The following is a 23,495-nucleotide window of genomic DNA, read 5'->3' on the forward strand; positions in this document are numbered from 1 at the left end:
GAGAGGTGCCAGGGACAGAACACCCTGAGCAGTGCTTTTTCGAGGACGTGAGGGTGCCTTGAGATTTCGGGAGTGTGTGTTGGATTTGCAGCTGGTTGGGTGAGTGGGAAGAGAGGAGGCTCGGGTGAACCTTTGGCTAGGAACTGCTTGTTCTTTCAGCGGCTGTCTGAAAGGGGCTGAGCTGTGATTGTATGTAATCATCGGGCTTTTTAACTGGAGGAAGAAAACAGGAACCTCGTGTTTCATTTGTTTATTTCCTGGGTCACCGACCCCGCTTGGCTTTGATGACTGGGCAGTCCCTCCTCAGTGGCCCTGTAAGCCGGTCCATCGGCAGCTCAAAGCTGAAGTTCATACGTTCCTGCTCACTCTCCACCCTCGTTTGTGGCCTCAGATTCTTGAGAAGTTTCTCTGCTTTGGTGGAATGGTTTTGCCTACGTTTTCCCTGTGGCTGGGAGTCTTTTCAAGTTGACATTGAAAGTGACTTTGTCCAGGCTGGATAAAACTGAAAATGTAACTTATTAAACTCTGAATTGTTTAAGCACCGGGTTCTTTTATTTTTGAGGCAGGGAGAATGTTAGGTTTGCTGGTTTATGAAGTCTAGTAAGTTTATTGGAGAACAAGTACGATACAAAATAAGACACAAAACAAATTTTTCTTTTTTTTGATAAATATTTGTGTTATTTTCAGTTTGAGGCTATCAAAGTAGATTTTTCTTTCTGATCACTCAAGTTTCTAATGCTGCTCCTTAGACTGAAATTGAAATTTTTGTTTGGTTTCTAGGATAGATGCTATCCCTTTAACATCAGTGCATTTCTGATACAGATGCAAAAACTCCATATATGTAGTTGAATAAATGGTCAAGGGAAAGAGAGTCAAGTAAAAACTTCTGCTTGTTGAGAACTACTTGAGACATGGCATGCACATTATGAAGTTGGAATAAATGTTAGAGAATTGACCCTTTTGATGTTGTATTTTCCTTTCTTATCTTCAGGAGTCTGTGCTTCCCCCTTCATTGAGTTGTTGTCCAGTGATGGTCTCAGCTTACAAAGTTTTAGGTTTCCGTCTAAGGATTTGAGAAAGCAGTTTGTAGTCTCAGACTTGCATTGGAAAACATTAAGTACCCATCTTGAATTGTGAAAAGAACAAGGAAAGTTCTCAGTTGCTGTTAATTTGCCTGAATTTGTTCCCCACTCTCTTTTCTTTTTTCCTTTCGCAGGACTTCTGCTCCAGAGAGGACACCTCATCCGGGACCATGATGCCACTTCCCCATCGTCTGGGTGCTGCTTGATCCCTTGTCTAAGCTAATGCTGTGGGATCCCTTGTCTCTTGTGGAGAAATCCAGCTGACTCTTGGCATGAGGCCCCTGCGTTGCGGGGGTTGAGAGAGACAACCCATGGCGTCTCTGGATGACCCAGGAGAAGTGAGAGAGGGCTTCCTTTGCCCTTTGTGCCTGAAGGACCTGCAGTCTTTCTATCAGCTGCAGTCACATTATGAGGAAGAGCACTCCGGGGAAGACCGTGATGTCAAAGGGCAAATTAAAAGTAAGAGGCTAGGATTTCCTGCTTATCCTGTTCTGTCACTGGGAGCTTTAACTCATGGGATGGTTTTTATCAGCTCCCATGGATGCCACTGTGGACTAAAAAAAGATGTACAAGTTGAGAGTTGTGAGTTAAGTTTTATTTGGGGCAAAATGAGGACTGCAGCCCTGGAGGCAGCATCTCAGATAGCTCTGAGAGACTGCTCCAAAGCAGAAGTAGGGGAGAGTCAGTATATAAGGTTTTGGTGAAGTGGGGGTTCAATACCATGAAGCACTCAATTTACAACAGGTTTTTTGTTAGTCATGAGGGTCTGATGTCACCAGGAAGGGATTTAGTGCTTCTCTAGATATGAGGAGATCCAAGGATTGAGATCCTAAAATCTGTTCCTAAAAACATCCAACTATCTAAGGAGCTGTCCCACCAGATTCCCTGGAGCACAGAGTGCCTCCCTCCACCCTGAACTCCCTCAGGGGTTGCTGAAGGTCAGCGGCTAGAGCAGCGTGGGGCTCAGTCTCCAGAGGCAGCTGGCACGCGCTTTGGTGCTCAGTTGCTGGCAGTGCTCTTGGTAAGTGCCAGTTTGTAGTTGGCACCACCATCACACGATAACTAAGAGTAAGTTAATAATAATAATAGAGAACATGTTTCTAGTGTTTTCCATCTTCAGTTCAGTTCAGTCGCTCAGTCATGTCTGACTCTTTGTGACCCCATGAACTGGAGGCCTACCAGGCTCCCCCATCCATGGGATTTTCCAGGCAAGGGTACTGGAGTGGGTTGCCATTTCCTTCTCCAAGTTTTTTAGCAGGCAGTATTAAAAACACTTCCCTGCGTTAATTTCATTGAATTCTCACCATAACTGTGTTGTCAATGAGCCCCATCTTTCTGATGAGGATTCCAGACACACATATGAAACACCAAAATAATGCCTACACAGTGAGGGTTCACACATAATGTGAAGCTGCACAGTGAGGTGGAGCCTGGCTCTGAACCCAGTAAGTGTAATTACTGTTCTCTGCTGTCTCTTCCTAGCCTGTTTGAATTATCCACCTGCCAGTGCCAGAGGGTTTTGGGGTGGAATTCCTTTCCTTTGCTGTGTAAGCAGAGGCACATTGTACACCCATTTACCTGTCACAGATTCAGGCTTTCCTGCCATCCTTAATTCCTTCACTGCACCTTGCCCTCTGCAGCGCAGGAAAAGGAAGGTATGGTTGAAATGTAAGGAGGAAAACCCACAGAGGTGAAACTTGGTGTCTTCCAAGTTTCCAAACTTGGTGAGCTTCCAAGGACCCTCAGGTCCTAAAGGGTTGTAAAAAGAATTTTTGAAGGTAATTTTTGCTGTTCAGAGTATTCATTTCCTAGACTTCAGACTCTAACCCTTAAGTATGATGCTGGTGCTCTGGAACTCTCTTTCCTAGTGATTCAGTTAAGCGCTGGCCACACTTCTGAAGGCAGTGAAATTAAAAAGGTCTGATGCCATATTCACGGCTTTGTTGGGTGAGAGAAAGGAGTGATCCATGTATTCCTAAGTGGACTTTGGCCTCTGCACATGTGAGTCACACGCCCCCTGTAATCAAAATAATCTCACTCCCTGTCTCACTTTTCAGTTTAGAAACAAAGTTGTTGAAAGCATTACTACTTATAACCTCTGACAAAAAATATGACAGCTGAACATTTCAGAATCCTGAGGGCTACAGTGGATGCGGTGGCTTCTGGCTGCAGAGTCTGGAGCAGCCTCTTAGGAGGCTCTTAGGAGACGAAAGAGAAGAAAGAACGAGAGAAATGTGTGTTCTTTCACATACTGTCCCAACAGCCCTGCAGGAAGGTGGTTGATCTCATTTTACAGAGAAACAGCAAGACTCTGAGATATGCAGTGACTTCTCCAAGGTCACGCAGGGATTGACAGAGCTAGGCCTTGGCCCCGTGTCTTCCATGCTCTTTGCCCGTGGCATCACAGCTGAGGTGAGGCCCTATATTCCGATCACAGCGAACACTGCAGCTGGAATCCGTGGTTTTCCGTGAACACCCAGTCTTGGTGTCAGCTGGACTGGGTCCTATACTGGGATTCTGCTAAGGCTTTGGTGCTAGTGGCTAGAGAGGTTAGAGAGTGGTGTCTTCACATTGCTGGGACGACTGCACTTCTATTAGGGAAAATGTGTAAGATTATTGAAATAATAGATACAGGACCTTTTGTTTTCATCTGAAAGGAAGTGAGGGTTGATCGTGAATCCTGGCTAGAGAGAGACTGGAAGTTATCAAATGTAGTTCCTCTTTTCTGTCAGTGTTTCTCTCTGCTTTTGTGTTTCTGCCTTCTTTGAGAGACAGTGGATTTCTTGTCAGCTTTGGCTGTGAAGGGAAGACAGGCAAAATGAATCAGACACCTAGATTTTAGTCCCCTCTCCTTTCATCTGGCTCATAATCACAAAACATTTGCAAGAAGTCAAGACTTGGGCTTTCTTCTCAACTAATGAAAAGGGGAAGCGTGGTACTGAGCTGAAGAAATGCTGTGGGCTGATCAGATACTGGAAACTACGTCTCCACGTGGAGTTCCTTGCTCCTTTCTCCTGCTTCCTTTACTTGACTTGTGGGTGCTTGGAAAACCTGGGACTAGAAAGAACTCTCAAAGATGATGCCAGCTAAGGGGCCAGGCTGCGAGCACGAAAGCCTGCTTTTATTAGGAAGGGCGTTTCTCATTTTCCATTTAGCGTTGGTCACGATGGAAGGCTACAAGAGGGACCTTCTTTGGTTGGCTTAAGCTTTGGTTCTAACTCCAACATAGCCTCTTAAAAGTAGCTTCACCATCCCTTCAAGGGCAGGTTATGGGCTGTTTTCTCTCCTAACTCCCAATATCTGGCATCAGAGGGACACTGTGTATACAGCCCATGGTCCTCCTGGTGCCTTCACTAAGCTTACTTTATTTATTTTTAAAAGTATTTTATTTATTTATTTTTTATCTTTTTGGGGACTATTTTCTTTCCTTCTTGTTTTTAATTTTTATTGCAGTACAGTTGCTTTACAATGTTGTGTTAGTTTCTGCTGTACAGCAAAGTGAATCAGCTGTACGTAGGCAAACATCCTCCTCTTTTTGAATTTTCTTCCTGGTTAGGTCACCACAGAGCATTGAGTAGAGTTCTCTGTGCTACACAGTGGCTTCTAGGCTTCCTTTGTAGCTGCCTTCTGCCCCAAAGCCATACAAAACCTTTCAGGAAGGGTTCATTGCCTGGTCCATCTTGAACTGAGGACATGTGCCTTGTCCGAAATGCATTTTTTTTTTTTTTAAACAGAGCCTTTTCAGGACACAAGGGCTGTCAGTTGAATTTAACTTTCCTGATTCTTTCTATTCCTCTTAATCAGCCTCTTATTTGGGAAACTTGAAATCTGGGAGCCACTCTGGTGTTCATACAGATTCTGATTCCATTTGTCTTGCTGGTATCTGGGAGGCAAGACCCAAGGCTAGGGAGTGACTTGGGGGGAAGACGATGCTTTCTGTAATGTCCTCATGTCCCTGCTGGCTAGCTCTCCCTCCACCTTTCGAACTCTTGACTGGGCGTTTTTGTCCTCGTAGGAGCAAATGGTTCCTCGTGTGTCCTTCCTTGGCCTCCAACTATTACTGTCCTTGAAGTTCTTGAATTTTGTCTGAAGTCTGTTTTGCAGCCCTAAGTTTGTAGACTAGAGTTAATCATAACAGTACTGCTGAAATCACCATCTGCAGCTTTCTTATGGGACCCGAGACCCAGGGGTTCCTTTGTGTACTACGCGTCCAGCATGTACAGATCTTTCATAGTACTTGTCCAGATCTTTGAATCCAAGGGTCCTTACCTGAGAACTGATTTTCTGGTAGGGTTTGCTAATGTTCCTCAGCCTGCCATTGAGTCTCCCCTTAACTTCATAATTGATTTAAATCAATTATTTTTTTAAGCGAGAAGATCGCTATAATGATACGGGCTAGAGGATGGGATTGGGACACTGGTCCTAGAAGTTTGCCTCCTTCCCTCCTACTGCTTCTGTCCTTGGAGAATGAAAGAACCCTGGTACAGGAGAATTCACGAATTGCACTGGGACCCTGTTGATAGGGGAAATCTGATTGCTCTTCCTGTAGCACCTCAACACTCCACTGGTATTCTTCATGGATTCATATGGTGTTTGTTCCATTTTTTAAGGTCTTGTCCAGAAGGCTAGGAAAGCAAAGAACAGGCTGTTGAAACGGGAAGGAGATGATCGAGCTGAATCAGGCACCCAAGGATACGAGTCTTTCAGCTATGGAGGGGTCGATCCTTACATGTGGGAACCCCAGGAGCTTGGTGAGAAATGCTTTTCACTCATTCATTCATTATTGAGCATCTGTATGTTTTCAGAGTTGGCTGAAGAGACACCAGTAAACCCGCATGGCTGTAAGCTTCCCGTGACCTTTGTGTCCTAGTGGGGGAGATAACCAACAAGGACGAGCTGGGCATTCAGACACAGAGCATTGCGGTGTTAGGCACCGCCTTAAGTCTTTACATGTGGACTCTCATTTAATTGTTGCTGAACTCCATGGGGACCTGCCCAGGGTCAGACAGCTGGGTCGCTGCAGAACTGGAGTAGGAGTCCAAGTCTCTGAACATCAGTCCAGACACAGTCCACTGTTTCTTCTCATATAGATGCTACCTGCCTACTGAAAAGCACTGGTTCATGCAGCTTAATTTTCTGAAGTGTGTAATCATGGTATCATCTGCTTGCTTTCCGAATTATCATCTTTTGAGGGTAATGGAAATAATCTAAAATTATTTTGGTGATGGTTGCACAAGCCTGTCAGTAAACTAAAACCCACTGATTTTGTGTGCTGTGAATGGTGAACTGTATGTATTTAAATGATAACTCAGTGAAGCTTTTACCAAAAAGATCATGCCACATGGAGCTGAACTAATCTTCCATGTCCTTTAACTGTTGAACATTAGTGATCATTAATAGAATGCTGTCTATCCATGTGATGGATAAATAATGATTTTTTTTGGTAGTACTTTGTTATACTTTGTTTGCTTTTTGGCTGAGCCATGTGGCATGTGGGATCTTAATTCCCTGATCAGGGATTGAAGCCACAACCCCTGCACTGGATGTGGTGTCTTAACCACCAATTGCTAGGGCAGTCATGTACTACTTTACTATACTTTGATACTCATTATCTTGTTCACCTTTCATAAAAGCCATGTGAGGTAGAAAGGATAGTGATGCTAATTCCATTTAAAGTTAAATAAGATTTAAAAGTCAAACTCAGTTTCACGACCACACACCAGTCAAATTTCAAGAGCTCAGTCTCCATGTGTGGCCAGTGGCTAACATATTAGAGAGTGGAAATGTTTTATTTTCATCATGGCAGGAGAAAATAGAAATAAGACTATATGCATATACTTATTTGTTACATATGAAAGACAATTAAAAACATGAAGGAGACATTTTAAGTGTATGACCTCTTATGAGTTTTTTGATAACTTATTTCATGATTGCCAGTGTTAAATTTTTCAAGGTGATGTTCCAGTTAACTTCCCTGATTTAACAACTGAAGTAAGGCACAAATTGCAAAAGGTCAAGAGAATGGCAAACTTTCAGAGTTAATGCTTATCGACACTCCTAAAAATCTGAAGCTAAATTTTAATTAGATGTTATAGTATGTCTAGGAAGAAGAGAATAATGGATGGTTAAGAATCTAGTATAAAGATATAGATACAGTTAAGTACCTATATGAACAAGCCATCTTTGGGAGGAAGAAATGAATTGAGTGCTGGGAGGGGTTGGGGTCAGGGCCGGCTTTCAGAAGTGGTGAGAGATTGAGCAGGAGCTCTTCCAGATGCTCTGAGACAAAAGGCTACTTGGTTCCATCTGTATGAGGATTGTCCTAGGTCTTGGCTGCTGAACTGAGGATGCTATCGGTTGAACTAGCCCCACAAAGGCGTCTCTTAGCATTTGCATGTTGGGGGCTATTTAGAGAAGGGTTGTGTTCATTCTGATGAAAAAGCCATATTGTACCAACTGTGAAAAGTATAGAAAAGTTTAAGATTAAAAAAAAATGGCCTATAATGTTATTTCCTTTTTGTTTAACAAAAGTTCACATGCCGGACAGTGTTCTAAGGGTTTTATAAATTTAACTTGTTTAATCTGGATAACAGCACTGTGCGGTAGCTACTCCTGTTTTCCCCATTTTATAGCTGAGTACTCCAAGTTACAGAGACGGTAAGGAACCTGTCCAAGGTCACACAGTGTGTGGCAGAATTGAGCACAGGCTGGTTCCAGAGCCCTGGCTCTGTCCTTGAGGTCTTTCTTAATGTACTTTGCGGCCCCAAGGTGACCATAGTTATCATTTTAGCAAACTTCCTTCTGTTTGCTTTTCTAGTTTTTAAACTTTTATTAAGACTCTAAAATTCTGATTTTTGGCTTGCTTTTGAAATTCAGGGTAGGGAGGCTTCCTCAGGGAAATGACAATTTGCTTATGTTGACTCCTCCCTTCCTTCTAGGTGCTATACGAAGCCATCTTTCTGACTTCAAAAAACACCGAGCTGCCAGAATTGACCACTATGTTGTTGAAGTCAATAAATTAATAATCAGGTTAGAGAAGGTAAATTTTTTTGTTTTAAAACATGTTTTTTTTTTCTGCAAGTATAAATTCTTTGAAGGGAAATTTACATTTCTGCAGTGTGTGTGTCGTCTTAAGTCTATTGTGTATGTCTGACGCTGGCAGGAAAACACCCCACGTAGAGTGGTGCTGAGGATGCGGTGCACGGTTCTAGCCTGGGCTGGTTTTACTGAGGGTAGCAGCCCGGGTCGATGACTGGCCACATACCTAGCTTCCCTTTTCCTTCCTGTGAAGCCCACTTGACTGCCTGGCAGCCCTTCTGCCTTCAGATCCTTTCCTCATTTGGGGGAGTCCCAGGCACCGTCACGTGAAGGGGTAGAGTGGGTGAAACCTTGTGATGGCAGACAGGCTGGGAGCCAGACACGGGAGGAGTGCCCACCAGGACCAGTGTATGGGGTGGGAACCTCTTGTCCTGTGGTTGGTTTAAGAGCGAGTCTTCAGGACCATGACCGCTCTCTTTTACATCAGCCCTGGAAACGCTTGATGCATATCAGCTGGGCTGTGAGATAGGCCGGCACGGCAGCACTACAGGTTCAGCTGTCTGCGTGCACGTCGTGGGGCAGGAATCTTGTGTCCGCTTTCATTGTCCAGGAGGGCTGTGGAGAATCGGGTCCCCCCTCGCTCGCGGTAGCCACCCCCACCTTGTGTCCTTGCCTGCCCCTGGCTATTGCTTCCGTGGGCAGCCGGCATTCAGACTGGAATGGGTCACGGGAAGGCGAGTGCTTTCTGGATGCAAAGCTAATACTCTGTCCCCGTGAAGTTGTTTTTGTGACATCGTGGGGTTGGAGATGACATAAGACTTGAGTACTGCCCGTGTGCTCCTTCCCACTTGATGCCTCCGCCTGTTGACAGTGTATCCACCACCAGATTCATTCCTTTGACCCTTTTTTCTCCTTGTCAGCTGACTGCGTTTGACAGAACAAATACCGAGTCTGCAAAGATCCGAGGTAACTCTAGAACTTTGCTCATGTTCCTTCTGTTCTTTATCGTTCATCCTGACCCGATCTCTTTTTTTAAGACGGCCTCCCTTTGTGTGTGATTGGTTTTTGTCTTGTTCTTCCCACAGCAATAGAAAAGTCTGTGGTGCCTTGGGTCAACGACCAGGATGTCCCTTTCTGTCCGGACTGTGGAAATAAGTTCAGCATCCGTAACCGCCGCCACCACTGCCGCCTCTGCGGGTCTATCATGTGCAAGAAGTGCATGGAGCTTATCAGCCTTCCCTTGGCAAGTAGGTGACGTGGAGGCGGCCTGGACCCTGACCTCCGTCGAGACCAGGCCCCACTGGGGGGCCGGGGGGCTTTGTGTTTTAGTGCATGGCCCATGGGACCTTCGTTCCTTTACTGTTGACTCCTTGAGGCCCCGCAGCCTCGGCCCTGAGCAGGCCCAGGGGAGCAGTGGTCTGTGCTAGAGGTGGCCGCTTTCCCGTGAGACCAGATAGTGAGCACTTCAGGCTTCGTGGCTCACATCCTGTCTCTGTGACAGTTCCTCTTTATTACGCAGCCTTTTGAAGTGTGCAAACCATAGGTAGCTTGAGGGCCACATACAAAACCAGCGGAGTTGGCTCGCTGGTCGTTGTTTGCCCACGTGAGGTCTGTCAGCATCGTCCATTCCTCCAGGGCAGGAGGAACCCAGTGGCCCAGGACTTTGACTCTCAGCTGGTGAAAAGTTGCTGGAGATGCTCTCTAGGCGTGCTGGCTGACTCTGGGATGTGGGGGTTTCGCAGCCCTGCAGAGTTGCGCTGACTCTGCACGTGCTGTTGGGTGCAGGGCGTCTGGGTAACGTGGGATGGGGCAGATGTTTCCTGGGTGGGGCTCTGGTGTCCAGTGGGCATGTGTCACCTTGGTAAGTTCCCTCTCTCCCCAAGACAACTCCCTTTCTCAGCTGAGCTATGTTTTGGGGACACTTTTCACCTTCCTTCTCTTGGGCTGATTGATACTTACTGGGCAGCTGCTGTGCGGTAGCCCTATTGGAACAAACCCATAGGGATGCAGCGATGAATGAGACAGTTTGTGCCCTCAGAATCACAACTGCTTGGGCAGCCCTGGGCTGTGCATAGAGCTGTCAGCACACGGAACAAGTGGGGAGTGCCCCAGGAGGAGCGACGTGCTGGGAACCGATAGGTGGGCAAATGGTTTTTGCCTCAAGGAATTGGGGAAGGCTTCCTGGAGGATGTGCCATTTGAGCTGAGCTTTGGCAGGGGTAGCAGTTGGGGTTTGGGCGTGGGGGAAGGCTGCGGGGGACGGTCCCAGGGAGAGCCTGGGTGTGTCCGGGCAGCTGGAGCAGGGCAGGAGGTGGTAAGGCCAGATTGGGATGAGCCTCAGAGCTTCAAGGACAGACTGCCCTTGGTTCCTGGCTCTCTCCTGGAGGCACTGGGCATCCAGCCCACCACAGAGCCTGAGTCCCGGCAGGCAGAGGTGTGGGTGCCTCTTGCCCGGGGCAGCATCTGCTCCCCACCTGTGGAGTTCACTACTGCCCGTCTTGTGTTCTTTATAGACAAGCTCACCAGTGCCAGCAAGGACTCCCTGAGTGCTCACACCAGCCCCAGCCAGTCACCCAACAGCGTCCACGGCTCCCGCCGGGGCAGCATCAGCAGCGTGAGCAGCGTGAGCTCCGTCCTGGACGAGAAGGACGATGACCGGATCCGCTGCTGCACGCACTGCAAGGACACGCTGCTCAAGAGGGAGCAGCAGATCGACGAGAAGGAGCGCACGCCTGACATCGTGAGGCTCTACGAGGTGACTCCTGGGCCGGCTTGAGTCCCATTCGAGAGGCCGGGCTGTTCGTCATGTGCACGCCCGCGGATTTTGAAGAATGCTTTGGGAAATCGTTCCCTTCAGTTATTTTTAGTTTCTGCCAGTGGGCACTAGCTAGGGCCCTGAGTGAGGCGCAGAGTCACTGGGTGTGTTGCAACAAACTTACTTCCTTGCCCTTCCCTGCCCACCTGAGAGTTGGAGGTTGGCGCTTTTGGTGGCCCAGGGGCAAGAGGAGGAAGGCTGGTTGCCATGTGGTGTGGACAGGTTCTGTGGGTCAGAGCAGGAGCGGGAGCAGGAGCTGGTGGTGAATTGTTGACCAGAAGGATCCTGGGACACTCACTTGGGAGTTTGAGAAACTTCCCTGAAGTGTAGAGCTTCCTCTTTTGAGTCCCTTCAGATGCCTCAGCTCTGGTTACCACCGGCGACCCTGCAGTGCCTTCAGTAGCTGCTGCGTTACAGGAGCAGTGTGGCCAGAGCCTGCGGTTTAGAGTCAGACTGGGCGTGAGCTTGACTCTGCCTCCTAACCCGGATGATGCCCGCAGGCTGAGAAGGATGAGCCAGGAGGGTGTTGGGCAGGGAGCTGATAGGAAATGGGGAGGCGCAGAAGGAAGCAGTTGGTGCAAAGCCGGATGCGGAGGAGAGAGTTTTTGTCTGGTCATCACTGAATGGTCACTGTTAGCAGTTCTGCAGGCCCCAGAGGCTGTGTTTCTGGAACCACCGTGAGAACAGTCAGACTGCTAGAAATGGTGTCAATGAAAACCTTGCTGAGCTGCAGACGTAGCCGTTGTCCACTGTTATGTGGAGCTCACGATCTGATAATTTCTGTAAACAGCCGCCGAGCTTTTGGTTTCCTTTTTTTTTGAAGTGAGCCCTGGCAATGGCTTGTGTGGTGTCTGGTGTCACCTGGCAGATAAAGGCCATAGCAACTGATTTCTTTCTCTACCTTGGCGAGCTCACATGACGTGTATCCTGGAGGGCCTTGCTCCTCTCAAAAACATCTGGCCAAAGTTCACCCTTCTTTCCTTCCTACAAGATTTCCTTGTACAGTAGGTCTGTAAATCAGGAAATTGGTAACAATGAACAGAACAAAACTAAAAGCCACTCTCTGCATTTTTTTTTAATTTAGAAAACTGCACATTTTATATACATCTCCACTGATTCCACATAACCTTTGTGTTGCCTTTTCTGTATCTTGAGACACAACCCACTTCTTCTCTTTTGTTCTTAGAAATTACGGCTTTGCATGGAGAAAGTTGACCAAAAAGCTCCAGAATACATCAAGATGGCAGCATCGTTAAAGTAAGCTCTTCCTCTCTGTTTTACTGACTCAGTGGTGACTGTTTGCTGGCATTTTGGTCAGTTCTTTAGTAGCTGAGTATGTAGGGCCTGCCCCTTTCCCCTCAGTCCTCACAGCTAGACGCCGCAGCCCTGGCAGCAGACGGTGGCAGCGCGGGGAGCCCTGTTTCTTGAGCCCTCTCAGCCCCACTGTCCCCGACTGCCCCCGTGTATCTGCACCTCCTGGGTCCCGGTCCCCCTCTCTCCACTTCTTGCCCGAGACCACTGGCTCTGAAGGAGAGCAGGGAAAGGATACAGTCCCTTCTCTGCCTGCAGTTCACTCAGCAGTCACTTCACTCAGTGGATCACACTGCCCTCCTGTGAGCAGCTGCGAAGAAGCATAAACCTCCCCGGAATGGAGAGTCCTTGACTGGGAGCGTCTGCTGCGTGCTCCATTCCTCCCTGGAACTCACTGGACTCAACGCGCCCTCCTCCCACCCCTGCCCATGGGTTTAAAATTAGAGCGGGCCTACCTTCTACCTGGACGCCAGTGACGTCAGCTGGTGTTCCTGGCAGTGAGCTGGCATCCAGCCCTTTCCTCAGGACGTTGTCACCCGAGGGCCTCCTCTCCCAGAGTCCTGTTGGGTTTTTGCTTTGTGCCTTCGACACCATTGTGGGTCCGTGGGCTCTCCTTTAGCCAGAGGGGAGCTACCATTGCTGAGAACGTCTCCATGTGTGTTAACTCTTCCTCCCAAGACCAGTTCTGCAGGGCTTCAGTACGTGCGTCTCAGTCTGTCACTCAGTCATTCAGTGGGTGTTTATCAAGCACGCGTTGGGTGCCAAGCACTCTTCTGAGTGCTGGGGCTGTAGCAGCGCACAGCGAAGACAGCGTCATTATCGCGGGAGTGCAGACCGCGACGAGCCAACAAGTAACACACGGGATAACCAAGCCGGGCCTGATGGCCGCTCCAAGGGTAACACAGTGGCTCGATGTGACTGAGACCAGGGCAGCGATTCCAGATTTAGGCCAGCTCTGTTATCTTCCACATGACTTGGTGATATCGAAACAAAGTACAAGTCCTCTTGGTTCTGGTCTGATGTTCTTTTTGAAAACTGTGCTGTTAGAGATGATGAAACAACTTTGCTGAGTCTGCAGATTACAGAACACACCAGGATTTTTCCAGCCAGGATTGCCCGATAGAGGGAAACCAGGTTAGCCTGGCAGGGCTTTTATTTAACTTAACTTGCTGCTGCCTTAGGAAGGGAGCTGAGTGGCCATAGCTGAGGCTGGATTAATAGCTGGGAGATCACCTGAAATGCTTCTGTTCTCAGGAAACCTTGTTTAAGCTCATCCCATGTGCTAGTTACTGGGGGTATAAAAATGAAAAACCATAATCACTGCACTTGGAATTCAGCACTCTGGTGGGAGTGTGTGTGTGTGCGCTTAGTTGCTAAGTGATGTCTGACTCTTTTCCACCCCATGGACTGTGATTTCCCAGGCAAGAGTACTGGAGTGGGTTGCCATTTCCTTCTCCAGGGGATCCTCTTTCTCCAGGGATCGAATCCGGGTCTCCTGCTTGGCAGGCAGACTCTTTACCACTGAGCCATCAGGGAAGCTGCCTGGTGGGAGTGGCAGCCTCGTAAATGAAATTCTGAGACCACATGATAACCACGTTGTTCCTCTGAGACTGATAAGCCCCCACTGGCCTTTTCTGCTCCTGGGTAGTGTTTGAGGAAAGAAAAGTGCCTTCTCCTCTGGTGTGGTGTAAGCAACTCGTGTAGTAAACCACTTCATCCCTCTTCCTAGATGCACAGAAGTCGTTCAGGGAAAGTGTTAGGCTGAAGCAGGGTCAGTCCTACTTATTTTGACAACGAGCTTAGGAGCTGGCCGTCATAGGCCTCGGCACTAGTTTTCCCACAGCATCAGCAAATTAAAAGCTACTTCTGGTTAATTAACACTCACATTTTGAAAAGGAACGAGCATTGCATTATATGAAAGCGACAGTGAAAGTCACTCAGTCGTGTCTGACTCTTTGCGACCGACGGACTATACTGTCCATGGAATGCGCCAGGCCAGAATACCTGAGTGGGTAGCCTTTCCCTTTGCCAGGGGATCTTCCCAACCCAGGGATTGAACCCAGGTCTTCCGCATTGCAGGCGGATTCTTTACCAGCAGAGCCACAAGGTGGGGGAGTCTAAAATGACTTGAAGAGGATTAACTATCCCCCTCTCTGTGAGGCCTTAAACCTGTAGAGTCCTTTTACACCATACTCTCCATTCAGTGCCTTGAAACCTGGATCAAACATCTGCATTATTTCTCCCTAGTGCTGGAGAGACAACCTACAGTCTGGAACATGCTGGTGACCTTCGAGTGGAAGTGCAGAAAGTGTATGAGCTAATAGACGCGTTAAGGTAAGGTCTGTTAGGTGATGTTCCTACCTGTTGGCTTAAGTGGAGGATGTGCTGGGTTTACGGGGTGGTGGGCGGCCAGCAGACCTAGCTTACCTGGTTCTGGTGATCGGGGGTGTGTGTGAGGAGGAGGCTGAGGGGGCTGCCAGCTCCGGCCCTCAGTGCGTCTCAGTAACTTGCTTGAGGAGTTTACGGTTCATGATTGTTAAAGGAACAGGAGCCGATTGGCATCAGCTATGTGTCAGTCACTGGCTGCTTCCACACAGGGTGGCTCTTGTGTTCTGCCACAGTTACCCTGTGACGTAGAGATTAGCACCCCCATTTCATAGGTGCATGAGTGCACCCCAGCTAGCAAAAGTGCTGCAACCAGGATGGAGTCCAGATTCCTTCTTCAATTTGACCACTGCTTTTTTTTTTTTTTTTTTTTGGCTGTACTGTGTGGCCTGTGGGATTTTATTTCCCCAACCAGGGACCAAAACCAGGCCTGTGGCAGTGAAAGTGGCCGAGTCTTACTGAACCACCAGGGAATTCCCAGCTACTGCTTTTTAACTGTGGATTGGCTGTTGGGGTTAGCTCAGCCCTTTGCGGTGTAGGAAGTACTGTGATTCAGAAAACAGAGATGCGGAGCCCTCGTCCATCCGCACATGCAAGACAGGTTGCAGGATTGGATGCAAAGTGAAAATGCAGGCCCCTGATCAAAGTTCAGAATTGTAAGGGACTTCCCTGGTGGTCCCGTGGTTAGGAATCGCCTTCCGATGTGGGTTCAATCCCTGATCGAGGAACTGAGATTCCACATACCACGGGGCAGCCAAGCCCGTGTGCTGCAGCTACTAAGCCCTCGCCCCACAACTGAAGAGAAGTCTGTGTGCGGCACCCGAGAGCCCGCAGCAGCAACCAGGACCTGATGCACCCAAATACAGAAATAAATACAAAAAGGAGGCTTGTGAGGCAGTGATAGCAGAATGCTAAACTAAGCACAGGGCTCCTCTGCTGCACCGGTCATGGCCCTCGGTGGCTGGGTGTTTGTCGTTCGCCCTGTGCTTGTTTGGGGCCTCGGGTACAGCCACTGGGTAAGAAATGGGCTTCACTTGCGAGGATGTTTCAGGGGAGCCTGGAGCCCATTTCTCCTCATACCTTGCCGGCATGCAAGCCTGGCGACTGCGGACTCTTCACCCATGTTTCTGAGGCTGGCCATGCCCTTACAGCGACGTGTTTGTTTTCATGCAGTAAGAAGATCTTAACCTTAGACATGAAGCAGGACCCGCCGCCACATCCGAACACCCTGCGGCTGCAGAGGATGATCAGATACTCGGCCACACTGTTTGTGCAGGTAAAGCCACCACTCTCCACCACTCAGAGGGTGGACAGGGCCCATGGCTTGCTTGTTCTCTGTTCGTACACTTACTGCTCTTTAGGGTTACACGTGTGTCAGCCACATCTAGAGAAAAATCTGCATGTCAAAGGAAAGTGACATAGACCCTGCTCTGGGTGTGCTCACCACCCTTTATGTAACTGTTCCCCGTCCTTGGGCGTCTGATGGGCTCCCATTTCTCCGCTGCTGTGAGGAGTGCCTGGTGGACCTGCTTGCACAGAGCATTTCCTCCTTGGGATAAGCTCCTGGGGGCTCTCCCTGGGCTCTTGGTCTGGAGGAGACAGGTGATTGTTCAAGGGCTCACTCCACCTGGGGGGCTGCATCTGAGTTGTCTCAACCTCAGAAAGCCCTTGTGAGAGTCACAGTCGCCTGTGCGGCTCCTGACAGAGATGTACGTGTGCTGTTGGGTTAGTTACCTGACACCATCCTGCAGAGCGAGGCCCCTCCTGCTTCTGATGGATGACTGTATTCCATAGTCGTCAGTGGGTGCCCGCTGAGGCCCAGGCAGTTTTAGGTGCTGGGTGTCCTGATAGACCTTCCCGTTCTCACAGAGCTTATATTATAGAGAGGGGATGGAGGAGAAAGAACCGAATATATGGCTTAAGACGGTGGAAAGTGCTGGGGAGAAATGTAAGGAGGGCATGGGTGTGGGTCTCAGACGGTGGCTTACAGATGTGCTAATAGACAGGGAGGGCAGGAAAAAGCCTCACTGAGATGGCAAGTAACCGGGATGTCTGGTGTTCATCTCCTAATGAAAAGGCTGGCCCTCCATAAGGAAGCTGGCACGGATCTGATTTCAGGGTTAGGTCCTTCCCTGCTCTGCTCGTTAGGGTGACTGTCTGAGACCTATGTGACGTAGCTTCAGCGGGCTCTCACTAGGGAACTTAAGATTCATTTTTTTTTTCCCCCTGAAAAGGGTTTAAGTGTAAAGTTGTCCGTGACCCCCTACAGGAAAAGTTGCTTGGTTTGATGTCACTGCCGACCAAAGAGCAGTTTGAGGAACTGAAACAGAAAAGGAAGCAGGAGATGGAGCGGAAGAGGATCCTGGAGAGGCAGGTAAGCGAGGCAGGGGACGCTGGCACCCGGCTTCTTCCGCGCGGCTCCACGAGCACAGAGGCCTCCACAGGCTCCAGGAGGTCCCGTGAGGTTGTCGTTAAGTCAGAATCTCTCACTCGCTCTGGTTTGTGTTTTCCTTCTGTTCTGGCCTCTCGCATTTTAGAAATCAAAGTAACTGTTTTTCTCCCCCAGATCCTATTTTTCTTTCAGAGGTTCTGCTGATTTTCTCCTGTCTAGAATACCATGGAGACTGGCAGTCCTCCCTGCAGTACGTGCTGCAGATGACCCAGACACCAGGGAGTTCTTAGAACACTTTGGAACATGCAGTATTAAGCAGAGAATAATATGTGTATTTAAGATTTTGTGAGAGTCCAGTGTAGATGAGTGGTAGTAGACCTCAGAGGTTTAAGGTAAGTGCTTAGCCAGTGAATGTGAGATGGAGGAACGCTTACCCCTTAACTTACTGTTGTTTGTTATTTTAATTTTGAAAAATCATGACTTGATTTTAGCAGCTGGATATCACAGTCCTGAGGTGGGGAATTGAGGTCTCACTGGAATGGGGATGGCGTGGCCGCAGTGGTGGCTGGCAGTGTGGCTGTTGGCCTGGTGACCATGTTTCTTTTTGGCTTTGGTGTCTTCCCAGGCTGCCCTGGAATCCCAGCGGAGACTTGAGGAGAGGCGGAGTGACCTGGCATCCCGCGCGACCAACGGGGAGGTGGCGCCCCCTCGCAGGGGTCCTGCCCCGCTAAGAAAGGCCGAGGGCTGGCTCCCGCTGTCGGAAGGCCAGAGGCAGAGCGAGGACCCGGACCCCCTCCTGCAGCAGATCCACAACATCACGTCCTTTATCCGGCAGGCCAAGGCCGCGGGCCGGACGGATGAAGTGCGCACGCTGCAGGAGAACCTGCGCCAGCTGCAGGACGAGTACGACCAGCAGCAGACCGAGAAGGCCATCGTGCTGTCCCGCAGGCAGGCCGAGGAGGAGGACCTGCAGCGGGAGCAGCTGCAGGTGCTGCGGGAGCGGGAGTGGGAGCGTGAGCAGGGCCAGGCAGCCTCTCTGCACACGCGGACTCGGTCCCTGGACTTCCGGGAGATCAGGCCTTTTCAGCTGGAGCCGAGCAGAGAGCCACGCACGCACCTCGCTCACGCTTTGGATCTGGGCTCTTCCCCAGCTCGGAGTGGCACTGCCACCAAGACCTCGCCACCCAGCTCGGCTCCCGAGCCCTTCCGAGGGTGGTCTGGGCCCCCAGCCCTGGGCCAAGAGTTCCTGCCCCAAAGCACCGCGTCGCAGCACCGTGAGGCGCCCTCCCTGAATCCCTTCGATGAGGAAGAAGACCTTGCCAGCCCCTCAGCTGAGGACACGGCCAAGCCTCCTGCTCCAGAGCCTTCCCTCGGCCCGCCAGCCCATGTGCTCAGAGAGTACAACCCTTTTGAGGAAGAGGATGAAGAGGAGGCTGTGGAAGGGAATCCCTTCGCTAGGCCAGACGGCCCTGCCCCCAACCCCTTTGAGGAGGAAGATGAGCACCCCCCGCGGACACCCGCATCCCCCCCTGTCCCTGGGAACCCCTTCGAGGAGGCCCCCTGCACCAACCCCTTTGAGGAGGAGAGCGACGGTGGGCAGGAGGGCGCCGAGCCCATCGAGGAGGAGCTGCTGCTCCAGCAGATCGACAACATCAAGGCGTACATCTTCGACGCCAAGCAGTGCGGCCGCCTGGATGAGGTGGAGGTGCTGACCGAGAACTTGAGGGAGCTGAGACGCACCCTGGCCAGACAGAAGGGGGGCTCCGACTGACCTGGCCAGGCGGGCGGGCTGGGGGCGGGGCATGGAGGGGGAAGGCGGAGTTTAAGGTGCCTGCAGGTTAGGGTGGAGGAATTGGCTATTTGGTGCTGTGCACTTGGGAGCTTTTCCTGTGACAGCTGAATAATAAAATGGGAACGACAACAGGGAGAACCAGCATGCATTTGCTGCTTTTCCTGAATTTTTTTTAATAATTGGGTTTTCCCTGTAGAAGGGACGAGAAATCTTCACTGCCGAGGTGTCACAAGTGCGGTTCTGCTGGGCCGTGGGCAGAAATGGCTCCCCTGTGCACCTTGTGCCCGCATTCGCTCCTGCCTGGTGTTGGTCAGTTTGCAGTGTTAGAGGGCAGCCTTTTATAGGGCCCTTCCTTTAGCCAAGACACACAGCATAGAGCCCTTTACATCTTACTCGGTTCTGGCGGAAGTCTGTCCCATTAGACTATGTTCCTTTCGCCTGGGACGTCCACTGTCCTCCTGGGCACGTCCTGTGTGATGGCAGGGGAAGGTCTCACTGTGGAGGCAATAGTGTAGACCCAGGAAAGCCCCTCGTAAGAGGGGTGATGGGGGTGAGGTTTCCTCACGGTCTCTTGCCCTCTTCCTTTCAGTTCTTATTTCTCTCTTTCAGGAAGTTAATCTCCCACTGCAGGGTTATCACTGTGAGTCTGTTCATGAGCTTTTTAGAGAACAGCAGTTTTTAACTTTTTGGCTGATAGAAGTAGTATACTTTGGGAGCAGAGTCTCTGTCCAAGTGTTGCTCTGTGGAATTGAATGACCACTGGGACAATTTTCTGTACCCGGAGAAAGTGTCCTCTAGAGCTTTGGCACAGTTACTCTGATCTGGGCTTTTTCAAAGGGCCCAGGCTATAGTTTAGGAGATGGTGGTCAGGAAGCCCTCGTGGAACCTTGTCAGAAGAGCTGAAATCCCCTGAGTCAGAAGGTCAATGACAGTAACTTCCAAGGCTTGTCGATGAGCCTTTTTGTCTTGCAGGTCATCTTGTGCTGACCGTGGGCACTGGTGAGATACTCTCTCACCTACGTTTAGTAGTAGTAAGAAATTAAATGGGGAATTCCCTGGCGGTCCAGTGGTTAAGACTCCGAGCTTTCATTGCCGAGGGCGTGGGTTTAATCCCTGGTCAGGGAACTAAGATCCTGCAAGGGGTGTGGTGTGGCCAAAAAAAATAAATAAATAAAAGTAAAATGTTTGCAGGAGGCACAACCCAGGATCATTCTGGTAGAACCGCAGTACTTGAACTCTTCACCAGTTAAGGGCAAAAAGGGAAATTGTGAATTTCGCTTTGGTGCTTAGGTTTACAGGGACATGACCCTTAACTGACATCTGACATCAGATACCCAAGTGTGCTCAGCTCTGGGTAGAGTTGCTGCAGTTACGCTTGTTAAATAATGAACAATAACTGACCACTAGTCACTTTATACCCATAACTAACTCTGGCTCTTATGGTCACTGGTTACTGGTGTAAGGGCTGAAATTTATTTTGTCTCATTCTGGGAAGACCCCTGTTGATCTTGGGAATGTCTGAAAAAATACTGTGGTGTAACAGTAATCTGAATTTGTGTTGACACTATTCACATTTCTTTAGCCCCTGCTGGCTCTTTGGGCTGAATGAAGAGGTCCTGTACAGAACGTTCCTGAATGAAGAAGCCTGGCAGTGGGGAGTGGGTGGGCGGAGCGTGTGTGGAGGACCTCTTGAGTTTGGGTCCTGTTCATAAAGCAGTGTGAGTAGGTTACTAAGGTCAGCCAGTTACCAGCCTTGCTGATTGTCATGGTTTTGGGAAGCTGGCAGTCAGGCATCTTAGATGCTGCCTGGTACAGATGTCCTTACCCTCTCAAGGTCAGTGCCCTTCATGCTGTTACTCTTGAGGGACTTAGGATGACTGCACGCTCCTCGCTGCTCGGTCTGTCTTTTCTCTCTGACCGAGAAGAAGGAAGCTCTCTGCACCAAAAAGCAGGTAGTTCTGGAGCCAAGTGCTGCTTGCCCTCATAGTTATTTTTCTAATGAGAATATATCTCTTTTAGTTAGCTGGTGGTTTCAGTTAAGACTAGTTTAGCAAACATACCCTTTCCCTGAAATCAGCTGCAGGTAGCAATCTGTTAGTAACTTAAGAGCACTGAGAACCAGACCTATAAGAAACATGTTTTTAAATTTAAAAAGGAATCACTGAATATACTAAACCAAACTAAAACCCTCTGATGTGATTGAATTCCTCCATGGCTACATTCTCCTGTAATCACAGACATGACTGGAGTCAGAATTCTCTATCCCTCTGTTGTACCATTTCCCAGAATTCATAGACCCAAAGATGGGCACAATGTTGGATTTACAGGGATGGGGGAGCACCGTGGAAGAAGTGGCCTATGAATTGCAACCACAACTTCAAGTTCTTCCCTCATGTCAGTGTTTGACCCGTCCTACATCCCTTCAGTGCAGACAGCTTCATCCATCTCATCAGAAAATGAGCAAGTCCTTGATCCATCGTTGCCAGATGTCCCTAGACACAGATCATGTGTGGAAGAGACTCTGGGGATTCAGGCATCAAATGAAGCTTTTCCCTTTTATGCCTTGATTATATTTTCCCTTGTCTAATACACTAAGGACACTTACTCATTATACTTGCTGCTCAATGTATCTCTTTTGTTCAGATACTAAAATGTACCTGAGTCACCAAGAGCCATGTGGGAGGCTGGACGTTGGCATAGATGGGTGATGGGACTCAAGGTGAGAGGCTGGTCTCTAATAGGTCATAGGCTGTGGTAGTAGATTGTGCTGGTCACCCGACAGCGACAGTTGGAGGGTCATTGATTTGCATGTACTACTCTGGGGCCTTGTATTGGAACCTTTTTAAAAAATAAAATAACAAGCTATTCACGGTTGGGGGTGTGTGTGTGTGTGTGTGTGTGTGTTTATGCACACCAAGAATTACTAGATAACATCTGGTCATCTCCTTAATAATACCAGTCCTCTCCTTAATGACTTCTGAGTACAAGAAAACAGCCCCAGCTCCTGTGTTCCCCATGTGGTCATGGCCTCCAGAAAAAACCAGGAGTCTTTCCAGGGGATAAATACGGGTTCCAGTTGTGCCCTTATGTTCAGTGATTCCTGCATTGTTGATGAAATGAACTGTCTTACACAGGTGTCGTGCCCAAAGGTAGCAGAAGTGGGCAATTGAGGAAGCTGCTGAGTGGGTCTTCAATGTATATAGACCTTTGAGACCTCCCAGGACTAACCCAGGAGGAGGTGATGTTTAGGAGAGTGTAGGGTGTCCCTCAGGCTGCCACTCGAATGCTAGTCCACACTCAGCCTCCAGCTGTTCAGCCCGTGTTCCAGCTGGGGCTCCAGTGGCTTCTGCTGCAGGTAAGCAGATCTTGGCTGTCCTCTGCATTCACCTCTCCAGGTTTCTAGGTGGTAGACGGCCCTGCCAACTCAGATCTCTGGGGTCCGAAGAGTCACTGACTTTCAGTTTGCCCAGCTTTCTCATGTAAGAACAGGAGTGACAACTATCAAACCCTTCATGTTTCTGAGCTGAAGCTGGAAGTTCTGAAGTCTTTTTGAAAACCCTGCTAGGCTACTGAAGAGTTTAAGGCAGAAGAGCTTTTGACCTTAAAGTTCAGAAGAGGTGCTTCCTGTGGATGAAATGTCCTCCCTAATGTTAGAAACCTGAGTGTCTGTACACGAAGCAGGCCAGGGCAGCTTGGGTTTTGGAGTCAGGCAGACCTAGGCTAGAATCCCAGGGGTGTAACCCTTAGCATGCTTAACCTCACCACACTCTCTTTGATCTGTGAACTGGAGTTGTTTGGAGGGTTAAATGAGGTACCCATACCCTATACTTGACATTCTGTCTGACCTACAGCAGGCACTGAGTATTACCTGTTTGTTTTGTTTTTAAATTTTCTATTTAGCTGTGCTGGGTCTTAGTTGCAGCACGTGGGATCCTCGAGCTTCTTTGCAGCATGTCAGATCTTTAGTTGAAGCATGTGGGATCTAGTTCCCGACTAGGGATTGAACCCAGACCCCTGCATTGGGAATGTGGGGTCCTAGGCACTGGACCACCAGGAGAGTACTCTACAAGGAAGGGTACTTTGAGTTGTAGGGTACTTTCAAGGAAAGAATCAGTGAGTCTGGAGGTCAGTCAGAGACTTCCTTTGTTGTTCAGTTGCTATGTCGTGTCTGACTCCTCGACCCCATGGACTGCAGCGTGCCACGCTTCTCTGGCCTTCCCTATCTCCCAGAGCTCCTTTAGGAGCTCTGGCCAGGCGCTGGGAACAAAGACCAAATATATTTCTTTTTTTATCACAGAGGTAGATTAAGAAACACTTATAAAGGTCCCAGCCCAAGGACACTGATCCATTAAAATACTGAGATTTCACCATAAAATTATAGAATGCTTCCCTTCCCCTACACCTTACCACCACACCAAAAGAACTCCAGTATAAGTGTAGACTACAAATGAATGAGGTGCAAAACACACTCTCTCTAGGGAAGCCCAAAGTCACAAGAGACAAAAGCTAAGACACTAGAGGAGTGGAAGCCTCTGGCCACCTACAGCTATAGCAAACATTAAACAGCTCAAGTCCCATCCAGAATAACATAACCCTTCATAATAGAGGCTTATTTACCTCAGTTCCTATTACCTAATACAGCCAATAATGTCTGACTTTCAACAAAAAATTTTAAGTGTGC

General features: G+C 49.0%; 2 protein-coding genes across 2 annotated transcripts in view; both read left to right on the plus strand.

The window, feature by feature from the left end:
* Positions 1–1,354, plus strand: part of LOC112581246 (phosphatidate cytidylyltransferase, mitochondrial-like) — a 51,088-nt gene extending 49,734 nt beyond the window's left edge. Inside the window, 1 exon segment of the mRNA XM_044934146.2 lies at positions 1,217–1,354. Coding sequence (XP_044790081.1) covers positions 1,217–1,288 — 72 coding nt within the window. The 3' untranslated portion in view covers positions 1,289–1,354.
* On the plus strand, positions 1,347–21,688 carry RBSN (rabenosyn, RAB effector). The gene is made up of 11 exons (XM_006078895.3): positions 1,347–1,541; positions 5,693–5,833; positions 8,021–8,121; positions 9,041–9,086; positions 9,206–9,367; positions 10,633–10,874; positions 12,121–12,191; positions 14,493–14,579; positions 15,804–15,906; positions 16,900–17,004; positions 17,648–21,688. Exons 1-11 carry the CDS (start codon positions 1,394–1,396, stop codon positions 18,791–18,793), a joined length of 2,352 nt encoding a protein of 783 aa, XP_006078957.1. The 5' UTR covers positions 1,347–1,393; the 3' UTR covers positions 18,794–21,688.
* Positions 21,689–23,495: the final 1,807 nt, after the last annotated feature.

This window comes from Bubalus bubalis, chromosome 21 (assembly GCF_019923935.1).
Source record: "Bubalus bubalis isolate 160015118507 breed Murrah chromosome 21, NDDB_SH_1, whole genome shotgun sequence".
Taxonomy (NCBI): Eukaryota; Metazoa; Chordata; class Mammalia; order Artiodactyla; family Bovidae; genus Bubalus; species Bubalus bubalis.